General features: G+C 50.9%; 1 protein-coding gene across 1 annotated transcript in view; it reads right to left on the bottom strand.

Moving 5' to 3' along the window:
• Nucleotides 1-14,547, bottom strand: part of TCERG1L (transcription elongation regulator 1 like) — a 230,202-nt gene that overhangs the window by 166,932 nt on the left and 48,723 nt on the right. Inside the window, exon 4 of the mRNA XM_017944455.3 lies at nt 12,088-12,273. Within this exon, the coding sequence (XP_017799944.3) occupies nt 12,088-12,273 (186 nt within the window). The remainder of the gene's footprint in view (nt 1-12,087; nt 12,274-14,547) is intronic.

Below are 14,547 nucleotides of genomic sequence, written 5' to 3'. Positions count from 1 at the left end.
AGCATCGCCTACCAGCCCCAGGCTGTGTTTAATTCCTATTCTGTCCCCAGGAGCTCCTTCCTTAAGTGTCCTCAGTCAAGAACCAAATGATTCTTGAACTCTGGCAAGACCCACCCCTGGTCGGGCCCCTGGAGCTTATGAACGTGAGATAAGGCTTTTGTGGCAAGGAGTTATCAGATGGTGAGAAGGACAAGGCAGAGCAAATGTGGTGAAAAGAACCCTGGATGAATGACCGCCCTCAAGGATGGCAGCACACCCAAAAGATTTTAGAGCAGATTAGCTTTCCCTTCTCTGTCCCCATCGTCCATCCTTGATCAGTTCACACATCTGGTCCATTTACCCTTTTCCAAACGGTTCTCAAACCTGATTCTCAAACAAGGCTCTCTCTCCATCCCCACCTCCAGTAACACCAACTCTCCCCTGCCTCCTGCCATGGCCTCAATTAGATCACTCACTCACAAATACTGTAAATTCACACCCACACGCCCACATGACTCAAGTACACACACACACAGACACATGCACACACACGACTCACACACACACAGGTAAACTCACACACACACTGTAAATTCACACCCACATACCCACATGATTCGTACACATGCACACACACACGACACACACACTACTCATACATGCGCACACACACATGCACACACAACTCATACGTGCACACACACACGTACACACACAACACACACGACACACACACTGATAAATTCACACACACACGACATACACTCACTCACATATGCTGGTAAACATACCCACACACCCACATGACACACACACACACAACTCACATACACACAACTCTCTCACACACAACTCACACACATGACTCACACACTGATAAGTTCACACCCACAGGACACACACACACACTACTCACACATGACTCACACACACACACACGACACAGATGCCATCCAGAACCTGGACCCAGGCCTTGGCAGGAAATGTCAGAGCTGTGACAATGACAGAAAGGTCTCCATGTCCCTAGCACTGAGGCTGTATTAATTATGAACTTGAGAAGTCACAAAGCAAACCAGGTTGATCTCCCTCTGCCCTCCTTGGCTCCGAGGGCCACATTCCACCCGTCAGCCACACCTGGGCCCAGTACCTTCCTGTAGCCTTGCCTCCCCCACACAGGCCAACGGCCCTTTCCCGGCATCCCCTAGACTCTCTCTGCCTTGGTCTGTGTCTGGCTGGAGGGCCATCTGGGCCTAGTTCGGGGCAGGCAGGAAGACAGGGAATGAGAGCCCTCATGCTGCCCTCAGATACAGGCAGCTGAGAGCCAGTGGGAAAAACATAACTTTGCTCCTTAAACGGGACACTGAACCTGCACTAGGCTTTCTGTTCAAGTCTCCAGCAGCGCTGAGCCCCCAATGCCATGGGGTGTCACGCCCAGCAGAGGCTCCTTCGGCTCCCATCACAGTCCCCCCAACCTGTGCTCACATCCAGTCTTTGTCTCAGAGTCGGCTTCTGACTAGAGGTGCCCAGCCCTGCAGGTCATGCCCATCCCTGGAATGGTGCCCCAGGCCAGCCCTCGGCAGGACTGAGCCACCCCAGGGAGAGGCAGGATGTGATGGAGCTGACCTGGTACACACAGGCGATGCCTCTGACTTGGGGCACTGAGTCCTAAGGGAAGAGGTTCCCTCTCGCGCTCACTTGTAAACAGCCAGAACCCAGCCTAATGCTGGGAATCCAGCAGGGACTCAGCGAAAGCGGGGCGGCTGACTGGTTCATCAGGTAAGGGGAGGTTGGGACAAAATGATTTATTTACAAAAGCTCAGGTTTACTTTTCACATCATGCTAGAGTCCATTGTCTTAAGCAAATATAAGTGATTGTTCCTGCCTTCTTAGCAGAGGCAATATCACTGTTGAAGAAAGAAAAATAAAGGGAATACAGCAAGCTCTGGAAAGCCATGCGGCTGCCCCAGCATAGGAGATTCCACGGCCCTGACAGTGGCTCCCCCCGGGTTCCCAACAGCTGTGTAAAGCAGCATCCCTGAATCCCGGGAGGACAGTGGCCCTCTCTAACCGTGGCAAACGCACACCGGGGTCCTTGCAGCCCAGTAGCACGTTTCTTTCTTTCTTTCTTTCTTTTTGTAACTGTTATACATTTTGTTCTTTTTTGAAAGCCTCAGAAGTAAGCTTTCTTTCTACTCGTGCAGACTTTCAAACTCTGTATCACCAGTCAAAACTGAAATCATGCATGCACTCTCCCCCTCCTGGTTCTGCCTGGCTGGGAGCTGCATGGGTATGACAGTCACACTCGCTGGCTCACACATTACTGGCTTGCTTAACCTGAGCAGCCAAGGCTGTGTTCCCCTCCTTTTCAAATCATTGCAGGAAAGCACAAGCATTCCGCCTGGCAAACAAGAACCTGAGGAGAGAAAGCAGCACTCTCTGCTTGTGCACAGAATAACTCAAACACCGTCTCCTCCCAGCAAAGACAGTTCAGCTCCCAGAAAGGAGCACACACCTGCCCAGCATTCAGAAAGAACGCAGGAGCAAACACCATCCGGGCAGCCAGGGACACCTTGGAGGAATAAAGCCGCACGATTTGAGTCACAGGGCACCAACGAGGTACCACAGACCAGGCAGGAGCCCAGCCCCACTCACGTGAAGCTGCATGCTGCGTGCACGCCTGACGGGGGCTGGCAGAGCCCACCTTACTCCCCTGCAGCTCCTCCCGGAGGCTGTGCACAGAGAACCACCAGACACTGAGACTGGGTAGGGCTTCTGCAACTGGTCTGTAGGTTCATAATCTTCAAGAAGTAAAATGGAATTGCGAGTGCTTCATGCAAGATGTGGCCTCACAGATGCAGGCTAATCTGTCACTCACTGAGCCAGAGCCTTTGAGAGGTTTGCAGATGTTCACTTGAGGTGGAGGGATCACGGGCTATTTTCCTTTTCTTATTTATGCTTCTCCCCTTCTTTCCTCAGGGTTCTAAGTCAGTGCTAATCGGACCCTCCACAGGGAAAGGTGGCCGGTATATCCTAGTTGGGGAATCTCATTCTAAGAACACAGGGAATCCTGAGGGAACACGTGGGTTGTGAACCAAGTCCTGGCCGTCACTCATCGCCTGCCCAGGTGTAGCTGGAGCCAGTCTTGAGCTGCAGCAGGGAAGGGATGGTGAACTGGTGGACAGCGGCCGCCTGCCCGGGGCCTGCCCTAAAGCAGCCTCTTCGCCTCTCTTCCTCCTAGCCCGGGAGCCCAGTGCCCTGTTAGTTGACTTCCTAGGGAGTGAGAAGTGCTGCCTGCTATGAGCTCACTCAGCCTTCTGGTCATCCACATTTACTAAACTTTCAGCTGCCTGCAGAGCATTGGACACCCGGGATCTCCTTATTAGCTGGACAGTCTCCCAAGCCACATTGCTCTTTCTCAAGCCGCGTGTGACATAGGACACGCCGGGCACGTGAAGTCCTTCTCTCTGCAGCTCTCTCATTTCAGCACCAGCACCAGGCTCCGCTTCCCACCTGCGCTGCTAGATGGCTCATGCCTGGGAGAGTTGAGGCCCAGCCAAATTCTCCAGCTTGTGGGAACATTATTACGCTCTCAGGCCGTGGGTCCATCTCAGGGAACCCACTCACCTTTGGTATATGGTGTTCCTTTCAAGGCACTGAGAAATTCCAGGAAACATAATGGCAGCAGAGGGGTCCAGATTCCACACTGCCACCCCCTCGTTCCCCAGGAGCTCTGCCGTGGCCCTGACCACTCCCACGCCCCTCTGCCCAGGCCAGCAACCCCAGCTCACGGGGCTGCCAGCCTGTGCTGGGAGCCAGTCCTGACTTTCTGCCCCCTTTCCCCCTGCCCCTCCTCCCAACCCAGCTCAAAACAGCCCCTCTCCCTCTGCTGCTTCCTTCGCCGAGAATCCTTGCAGTCACAGACCTCAGGCCAGCCCCCAGGCCCTGCTGTCTCCTGCTCTCTGCAGACCCTATGCAGTCTGCCAGCCACCTCCAGGACAGTACATGCGCTCTGAGCCAGCCGCCCTCACCCAGGCTCACGGGTCTCCTTTCTTCTTCATACCTCAGTTTCTGCTGTGTTCCGGATGGCTGATGGCACCAGAAATGGGGCCGCTGAAAAGACTGTTAGCAGAGACTATTAGCAGAGCTGATCAGAGGAGATGCCGAAATGGAAGGTGCCATGAAGGGTAGAAGCAGTAAGACGTTTTCACCGCTTCTTACTTAATGCTGTTCTTCTGACCCTCTCCAAGGTCCCTCAAATAAACTTCATTCATGTGCATATGAGAACACGCCTCCTTTTCTTATTGTTTTTATTGTGGTAAAATATACATACCACGAAATTTACTGTCTTAACCATCTTGAAGTGTACAGTTCAGTGGCATTAAGCACATTTGCAGTACTTAATGCCAGCCGTCACCACAGCCCACACTCCGAATTATTTTACCTTCCCAAACAGAAACTGTACTGGTTCAACACTGACTTTCTCTTCCCCTTCCCCCAGTCCCTGGCAACCACCCTTCTGCTGTCTATCTCTGTGAATCCAATGGGGGAGCCTCAGATAAGTGGAATTCTACAGGCTTGTTTCACTGACCATCGTATCCTCAAGGTTCATCCGTGCAGCAGCAGGTGCCAGCAATTCCTGCTTTTTAAGACTGAATAATATTTCACTATATAGATCACTTTCATCATTTGTGGAATAATAAATAATGCTGCTACGAACATGTGTACTCCAGTAGATATCTGTTTGAGACCCTGATTCCAATTGCTGAGTCCCATGGTAAGTCCACGTGTAACTGTTTGAGGACCTGACGCACAGTTTGCCACAACTGTAGCTACTCTGAAGCACCAATGTTGCTTTAGGGATGTTTGTTCAAAGCAACTCCCACACAGTCTCTAGAAGTTTAAGCATGGAGCGCAAAATGTCAGCTCTCTCTCACCCAGACCCCTGGATGGAACATGGGCCTGAAATGTCAGCTTTCTCCCATCCAGACCCCTGGGCGAACACAGGCCTGCATGCTACTGAACACAGGCTGTCCTCGCCCAGGGCATGGATCTCATTCATGCACCAAAGGGGTCTATTTGAGTGTGGGGACCGGAAGACTCTCCAGTGTGAGCTGCGGACCGGTCGTCTCCAACGAGTGCCCATCAGGGACCGCCTCCTCCACCAAGTCCTGAAGCACATGTCACTCGCCGCTTCTGACGGCCGCCCACCATGGATACTATTTCCAACAGTGCTGTTATCACAAATTAAATAGAGTGGCCTGGCCCGGGAAGCAGCTGCTGCTCCTGTTGCAGTGAGTATTCTGTGACAATGTCCTGTCTGTGGCTACAGCAACACGATCTGCACAGCGACCAGCCTCCTCGCACAATGCTTTCATTAAAGCAGCCATGGGTGACCTCCTTCCTCCCTGATCTGTCTACAGACCAACTATTTCCCCACCCTCCTTCCAGGGGCGCGTCTAAATCTGGCTCCTGCTTGAAGACCACAGGGACCCCCAGGGATGGCAGCACGTACCACTGTGTGCCTGAGTGAGGCCCTGGCGCCTTCCCTCTGGGTCGGTCAGAGACTCTCCCTGAGGGTCCTCAGCACAGCAGCCATCCAGACTCTCATCGGCCCTTGGCCTGTGCCTGCCAGGCAGGCACAGCCGAAGTTATCCAGTGTCCCTTTAGCCCCGGGAGCCCGGCCACCATCACAGCCACTGGGTTATTGATTTGAGCGCAGTGGCTCTATAGACGGACAGGAATTACAGCTGGTGGGTGGGACTGCCAATGGTGCAGAAGAAAGACATCCTGGGGAAATCCTTGGCCAAGCACTGCTGAGTTCCATCCTCACTCTGCCCCTCACTTGTATTGGGATTTAGGTAAACTGGTCTTCAGTGGCCTGTGACCCTGCCCCCCAGCTTTAAGTAATGGAATCAGTTGTCCGGAATCCACAGGCCTTTCAGCTTGAAAATTTTGGGTTCTGGGAAATTCAAATCCCTAAAGATTGTGGTGACTGGGGCACGATCACCTTACTCTCTGCCTGAGCTTCCCATTAGAGATTCCGGTTAATGCTGAGCTGAGCAGCATATTCGGGGGCTGGGTGATGCAGCGTCCGCCGTGCTGAACGCTTCCTATGTTTGTCTGTTTGTTAGGACTGGGCTGAGTGGGTGTGGGATGAATGTCTGTGGAGCAGGGCAGCCATCTCTGCACTGTCTTTTTTTTTTTTTTTTTTTTGAGACGGAGTCTTGCTCTGTCACCCAGGCTGGAGTGCTGTGGCCGGATCTCAGCTCACTGCAAGCTCCGCCTCCCGGGTTCCCGCCATTCTCCTGCCTCAGCCTCCGGAGTAGCTGGGACTACAGGCGCCCGCCACCTCGCCCGCTTAGTTTTTTTGTATTTTTTTAGTAGAGACGGGGTTTCACCGTGTTCGCCAGGATGGTCTCGATCTCCTGACCTCGTGATCCGCCCGTCTCGGCCTCCCAAAGTGCTGGGATTACAGGCTTGAGCCACCGCGCCCGGCCTGCACTGTCTTATAGAGAACACAGAGAACTGTCAACCAACACCCCAGAGCGTCGTTGAAGAGGGTCGTAGCCACAGAGCACAGGTGTGACTGGATGCCGTTCTTAACAAAGAGTCAATGAGAGGTAAATTTGTGCCAAGAATCGTTCCCGGCACCAGGGCCTCAGCGGTGAATAGATACGGGAGCACCCCGCCCCTCAGGGTCTGACATGCCAGTGTGGGAGAGAAAATAGGCCAGGAACTGACACTGAAGAGAATTGCAGGTGATGATAAATGCTGAAGAGCAAACACCACAGTGAGGAGAAGGAGTTCGTTCCATGGGCCACTTCAGGATGGGAGGACTAGGGCCGTGTGCTGGAGCTGAGGCCTGAACAGTGGAGGAACCACCGGCCGGTGGGACAAGGCGTTATATGACTTCATACAAACAAATGCTGCACGAAAGTGAACAGGATGGTACCACCGCTGCACATACCAGCAGGGACGACTGTAAAGAAAGCACGTATCTGAGTGAAAAGGCCATCGCAGAAGAATGCACAAACGATGCTAACATTTATGTGAAATTAACAAAAACTGAAGTATGCAATATATTGTCTAGAGATAATGCATGTGGTAAACATATTTTTTTAAAAGATAGCAAAGGAATGATTGGCACATCTTCAGGGGAGCAGTGACCTCTGGGGTGAGCAGGAGGCGAGGCTGGGGGCAGGGGCTGGAACACTGGAAACATCAAGTTTCTTAGACTCAGAGGGAGGCACTGGGTGTCTATTGTATTAGTATTCTCTATACTGGACATAACCTTATGCATGCTGTGGCCCGCATGATATATTTCCATATTTTTTCTTCAAAGAGGGTGAATTGGAGCTAACAGTGGAGATGGCTAACATAAAGTGCAGGGTGATTCTCAGGGAAGGCACAGGGAATGGAGCAGCTCAGAAAGAACGCGAGGTCCCAGGAGCATCGTTTCCTAGATGAGTGAGCCAGACCATGCTCATGAGAGTGATTTCCCTGTGAAAGCAGCTCTCCCCTTTGGAGCCCAACAACGGGGTCTCCATTTAGGAAAGTCTGCTCCTTATATGCCTAAAAGTAATAATGCCAGCTCAGACACTTGTGGTTGCATTCTCAGTAAGAATTCACTTATCATGCATAACAAACTATGCAAAGGGGTTTTGTTGGTTTGTTTGTTTAAATCCAGTAAGTTTTCCACTAGAGGTAACTCAATCCTCCATCAGAAGTGAACACGTCTTTCCCGCACAAGCCCGATGAGTTTCAGGAATCTTGAGGTATAAGCAATTATATTGTTACAGTATTTTTGTCTCTGAAAATCTTTAAAATGTTAATATGTATTATGACATTTTTGATTATAGTGGAGGAGGGAACAATTCCTGGGTGATTTAAAAAAAGACCTTATTCCCAAATGTCTGAATTACTGTTGTTATAGAGCCTGTTTCAGCATCTGCAGGTTTTGCTAATGAGGAAAGCCGACAGCCACATGAAAGGCTGCGTGGTAGAATTCTGGCTTGGAGACTTTCTGACTTGTTGTGTAGCTTGGCTGGTAAGTTACTGATAGAACAAAAAAACAGTCACTTCCCAGCTGTTCTGTGGCAGGACAAAATGTTAAATTTAAACCATTAAATAGTTCTGGAAGCAAAGAACAGGTGGCAAATGGCTTCCCAGGCAGATGGCCCTTTTTAATATCTATTTGGTAGTTACCTGCTCTACCAGAGACTGAAAGTACTCACTCATATTTCACTCTTCTCGCCCGAACGCTTCAGTCATGGTGGGCCAGATTTTAAAAATAAATGCTGTCTTTCTTAAAAGAAGAATCACTTTGGCTGAGCACAATGACTCACGCCTCTAATCCCAGCACTTGGGGAGGCCAAGGTGGGCAGATTACGAGGTCAGGAGTTCAAGACCAGCCTGGCCAACATGGTGAAACCCTGTCTCTACTAAAAATACAAAAATTACCTGGGCATAGGGGGTGTGCACCTGTAATCCAGCTATGGGGGAGACTGAGGCAGGAGAATTACTTGAACCCAGGAGGCGAAGGTTACAATGAGCTGAGACCATGCCACTGCACTGCAGCCTGGGTGACAGATCGAGACTCCGTCTCAAGAAAAAGAAAGAAAGAAAAGAAGAGTAAAGAAAAGAAAGAGAGAGAAGGGGGAAGGGGGGGGAGAGAGAGAGAAAGAAAGAAAGAAAGAAAGAAAGAAAGAAAGAAAGAAAGAAAGAAAGAAAGAAAGAAAGAAAGAAAGAAAGAAAGAAAGGAAGGAAGGAAGAAAGAAAGAAAGAAAGAAAGAAAGAAAGGGAGGGAGGGAGGGAAGGGGGAAGGGGAGAGAGAGAGAAAGAAAGAGAGAAAGAAAGAAAGAAAGAGAGAGAAAGAAAGGAGGGAGGGAGGGAAGAAGGGGGAGCGAGAAAGAAAGAAAGAAAGAAAGGGAGAGAGAAAGAAAGAAAGAAGAAAGCAAGCTCTGTGAGTGACTGGAAAAGGAGCAGGCTCTGCTGGGCCTATCAACGTGCAGAAGGGAGTGCTGTCCCTGGAGTCAGGGGAATTGCTGTGTTGGGTGCAGGCAGGGTGGGGATGGAAAGATGTGACCTCTGCTGATGACCCACTGCCTGGGAGGGGCCAGCCTGGTAAACAGACCCCTGTGAAGCGGAGGCCAAGGGACACCCTGTCCCCTGGGAGGGCAGCCAGGACCAGCCTTCCCGCCTGTGCTGACGCCACTCTGAAAGAGAAGTCCGGTTCACGGCTGAATCCGGACCTGGTCACGGGTTCTTTACGTTTTGTGTGGCATCTTAGTTAAGCTAAATCTCGTGCAAGGCACCGAATTCCGTGCAAGCTTTATGACTGTGGGCTCTTTCCAACACACAGCCTGCTCCTTCAGGGTCAGGGTAGTGCCTTATTAACTCTCCCAGATGAGCGTATCTGGGTACCCAGACAGCTTTTCACGGTGCCTTAAGCAGAGTTCGAATAATACAAACCCCGGTTTCTCCACAGAGCCACTACCTATACTTCGGGCCAGATGATTCTACCACGGGGGCTGGCTGGGGGTTGTAGGATTGTGGCACCTTCCCTGGCTTCTACCCACCAGATCCCAGTAGCAACCCTCAAGTCATGACAACCAAAACACACGGATAGTCCCACTGCCAAATATCCTCTGGGGTGCAGAACTGTCTCCAGTTGGGGACCACGTGGAGCTCTGAGGTTACTGACTTTTATACCAAAGCCAGGGATGTAAGTACAACAGTCAAGCTCACTTATATAAAGTGGGAATTATCTTCCAAATAAAAACAGGATAATTCTTCTGTAGATAAATTAAAGGTCACAAGCTTTTATAAAATCAGTTTGAATATAGAGCAAACTTGGGAGTGAGCTGTGTTCTTCTGAGTCCATCAGCACCTGCTTCGCACTGATGTCCTTCTATTTCCTCTCCCCCAGGCAGAGGCCACTCCCTCCACCCACCCCTCCATGGGATAGCTCATCCTTGTCCTGCCCCTGCCCAGTTCATCTATTTTAAGGGGTGTCGGAAATTTCCTAGGGGGCTGCCTGAGCATTCGCTGAGACCGCCCATCAGCAGAGACGACGCCTTGCTCCCATCGTTCTGTGGGGCTCTTGCGGCGGTTTAGAAAACAGCCCTAAGGGTACAGATAGGCCAGCTCTCTATCCCCGCATCTCATCAAGTCTTGGTTTTCAAAAAGTACCCCAGGCACATGTTCGGATGGTTTTCCTCATGGGCATGACAGCCTCGCTCCCAAGTCCAGAGGAGGCTGCCACGACAGCACCACCAGGCAGTCCCACCTCCCAATGGAGCCCTCACCAGGGGCGCCCCTGGCAGCACCGCACCCACCCGTGAAGCCTGGGATGGGCTGCGCTGCTCACAGCTCAGACCTGCTCATTGCCGGTTCAGACCCAGCTTCCTGATGGTATTTCAACCTGCACCCTGTCCTGTGGGGCAGGGTCTCCAGGTCAGATGGATCAATGCCAGCAATGGGAAGGCAATTTTAGGAGCTACCTTCTGAGTAACGCCCCTTTCATCTTCCTGTCAGCCCATTTTTCCAGTTATCTACAGGACAGACAATGTTGGTGCTGGCCTCATTCTAACTGAATGCACATTATAGCAAATTTGATCATGGAACCTTATAAAAGGCAAACAAGAGAGGATGCCTAATTGTTCTGTCACCTTATAAATCATGTAACAGATACGGAAAGTGAGGCTGCCCCTGAGGTACACAGCTTTTGGTTCTAAGATTAATTTTCCTCTGAAAACAGTAAGTCATCCCTAATATATGTCAATGGACTGGTAGCTTTAACCAAATTCTTGACACAGCTGCAATTTATGTTCCACTCCGAGATTATCCATGTGTTTTATTTATTTTCTCCATCACACCCTAAATGCATGTTCACTGACATGCTGAAAGAGAAATACGATTTTGATCTTCAGAATACAATATCCTACTTATCAACTAATTCATCAAGCCAACATAGAAATAGCGAACGCCGAAGGTCCATTGTTGACAAAGACCGTGTTATATTTACTAGCAACAAAGTCAACAAACTGCAAACACTCCAAAAATCGGAAAGTCGTGGAACTAGGCTGTTTGTCCTTCTACCATGAACTGGTATGTATATATTTATGTGTGCGTCTATCAGAGTCTAGTGACTCATTTCCTGCTACTCATAATCTAGCAATTAATGATATTAATACAATCTTCCACGGAATTTCTCTACAAGTTTTACCATCTCCCATGAAGAACTGAAACCAAAATAACAGAGTAAATCCTCAATTCCTGGGAGTTGCCACTGTCATTCCAAATTAATGGAGATGTTGCTAAGTTTGGAGAAACAGGCATTTCACAAGGGTGTCTGGGTCCCGAAGCGTGTAGGTTACAATTAATGGATGGAGACGCATGCCTGTGAACACATAGGGGCAACAGAGCTGCAGATGGGACCCAGGGCCTCCCATCTACTCCAAGTGCCTCATCAATGCATCTCACACCTCTCAGGACACCAGAATGGCCACCCTCCCGGCCTCTGCCCTGAGGACATCTCAGAAAGGGAGCACATCCACTGCACTGATGAGCTCAAATGCCTTTGTGGCGGCCCAAGCCTCTCGTACTCCAGGCTGTCACAATGGGTGGGACCCCAGCCCCCGTGTCCAGCACAGGGCCAGAAGGCAAGCCAAGTGGGCGGCCTGGGGGGAGCGGCGTGCAGCTTGGCTCTGGGCTCACACACCAGGCTCCGCTCCAGCACACCAGCCTCCACGTCCTACGCAAGAAAATCACGACTTCCTGGGGTCCTTGCACTTCCGGACCACGCATGACTCCCCATAAATTCCAGTTAGTAAACAGAAGCCTCATTTCCCCAAACGGAAACTTTCACCTTGGCTTTATAGCAGGAAGTGCCAGGGTGGACCTGACAAGGTGGCTCAGTGGAGTCAGGTCCATTTGCAGGGTCTGAAGTCAAGCAAAGCCCAAACGATCCCAGCCGAATGTTTCCCCCTTAACCGCAGCTGGGCTTCATGTCCCACAGCACCTGGGCCCAGGCCAGTGGCATCTGACCAGGAAGCCTCGGTGCCCTCACTAAGGCAGCACCAGGCACCGGGACTGCGCTGAGCCTACCTGAGAAGGGGGACGTCCGGAGGGGTATTTTGATGGGTGCCAAGGTCAGGAAGTGGCACGGCTGCACACTGGAGGGGGACGGGCCCCGGAGGCTCTCAGGGTCCATGGAGACCATGGCAGCGGCAGCAGCGGTGGCGATAGTGATGGCGGGGCTGCTGGTCGGCTTAAGGCTGTTATGGCAGCCACCTGCGGAAGAGGGATGCAGAGGGTTAGCAAGGGGACGCCCAGGGCCATGGGTGACAGATGCCCATCTTGCAACCGCAAGATATCAGCCCCTAGAAAACAGGTGAGGGGGTACTAACCCTCTTTAATGGAAACCCACAGTATGTACCACTGTCCGCAGAACAACCGGTTGTGATGAGTTCTCCATCTGTGAAACGCTGACACACACCCAGCACATATACAGGGCCATGTGATGCTCAGTGAGCCACAAGGCTTACAGTCGCCAGGGGACGAGCCAGGATCCAGGTGTCTTACAGAGAAACCGCTTGTCCCTGGTGCCCGTGTGCTAAGTACCTAATCAGAAGTGACCATGAACAGCATGCAGTGACTTGGAGCAGATGCCGGGGAAGGCCCGGGAGTGCCACATAAGACAGTGGGGGTTTGGAAGAAGGGGCAGCTGTGAGATAGGTTTCCAGAGGGCACCAGGCTCAGCTGGGCCCTGCAGGGAATGGCCAGTCACCAGACCAGCTGCTGCAGGGGAGAAACCCACACCCAGCTCAGCGTGGGTTGCTCCCTGAGAGGAGTCAGACTGCAAGCTTGGAATCGGGCATCTCTTCTAACATCAACGGAAGCATCTGAAAGTTTGCTTCTTCCTCTGCCTTTTCAGTAAAACATTTTTTCTTTTAAAAGACTCTTCAGTTCCCCCAAATAAATGTGGTATCTAAGAAGTATTTTGTAGGTGCCATTTTACATAAATGGTGGAAGCTTAGTCTGGCCAGCTCTGGACAGCAATTTGGAAACATGGTTTTAAAACCTTGATATAATTCACAACTCTTGATCTGGCACGTCCTTTCCTGCGACCCACCCACATGCCCAGTGCCTTAGGATACAGGTGTAGAATGTGGAGCTAGAAATATCAGCAAAAGCTGGAGAGCTGCACGAAGGATGGTGCACCATGCATGGGACGGTCAATGGTTAGTATGAACACATCAAGAAAGATCATTAGTGCCATAGCGGATGTCTCAAGATACAGCAGATAAATAAAACAAGCTAAAAACCATATAGATTCCTACAATGTATCGTTATTCAGTCAACCAGTCTTTATTTAGCTGACAAGTGCCAGGCATTTTCCAGCTCTAGCTCTTTGGGACAGAGCAGTGAACCAAACACTGGGAAGGCTGGCCTTCGGGGGGGTTCCTCCCAGGGAGGGGAGAGGCAAGGTGCTCATTCTTGTTGATTTTCTGTACTTTCCAGGCTAGTGGGAATGGTGGGAAAGCAGAGAGAGGGCATCTAGCCTTGGTGTGTGGGCCTCAGTTGTGACTGGGGTGGCCAGGAAAGTCCTCACTGGGAAGGAAAAAATAGGTAAAAGTCTGCATGAGGCAAGGCGAGGCACCCTGCTGACCCCTACAGAAGCAGCAGGTGTGCGAAGACGCTGTGGCCGGTGCCTGTGTGGTGCCTTCCAGGAGCAGCAAGGAGATGAGCAGGGCTGGGGTGCAGCGTGCGAGGCACCGAATACAGGGAGATGAGGAAGCCGGGGGTTGGGGGGGCAGCCAGGCTTTGCCGGCAGACACAGGCAGGGGATGACTTGGGTTTTACAACAAGTGAGGCGAGCCACAGGAGGGAGCGGAGCCTGTGGAGCCTGCGGAGTGGTGGAGAGGCCAGCTCTGAGTCTCGTCTGAATGTCTTCATCCTGCCTGCTTTACTGGGAACAGACGGGCCGGGGACAGCATTCGCTTCCAGATGGGCTCAGTGCCATACCCTATAGAGTCCCTATTTCAAGGAAGACATCCAGGCTAGAGCTAGAAATTTGGAGGCATATAGGAGGTACTTAACACTATGATGTCAGATGTGGTTAAAAATAGAAGAAAGTCGTGATAATGAACATATCTAGATGGCAGAATTACGGCTGATTTTCTCTCCTTTCTTTTGGAATTTCCTATGATGAGCATATAAAGATATTTTAAATTAAATATAATTTGTTATAGGGCAGCTTTAGGTTTACAGAAAAATTAGGTAGAAAGTAGAGAGAGTTCCCTAATAGATGCCCCCACTCCCCTCATTGTGAACATTTGGCATCAGTGTGGTGCCTTTGTTACAGTTCATGAACTGACAATGGCACCTTGTTAACGACGGCCATAGTGTTCACTGGGGTTCACCCTTTGTGCTGTGCATCCTGTGGGTTTGGACAGGGGCACTGTGGGATCATAGGGAGCATTTTCACAGCCATTGTACCACCATGCATTGTGGTATCATACAATGCGTTATCACAGCCCTTAAACTCCCCTGTCCTCCACCTGT

Source organism: Papio anubis, chromosome 11, assembly GCF_008728515.1.
Source record: "Papio anubis isolate 15944 chromosome 11, Panubis1.0, whole genome shotgun sequence".
Lineage (NCBI taxonomy): Eukaryota > Metazoa > Chordata > Mammalia > Primates > Cercopithecidae > Papio > Papio anubis.
The sequence above is the reverse complement of the archived record's forward strand: the minus strand, read 5'-3'. Positions and strand labels throughout refer to the sequence as shown.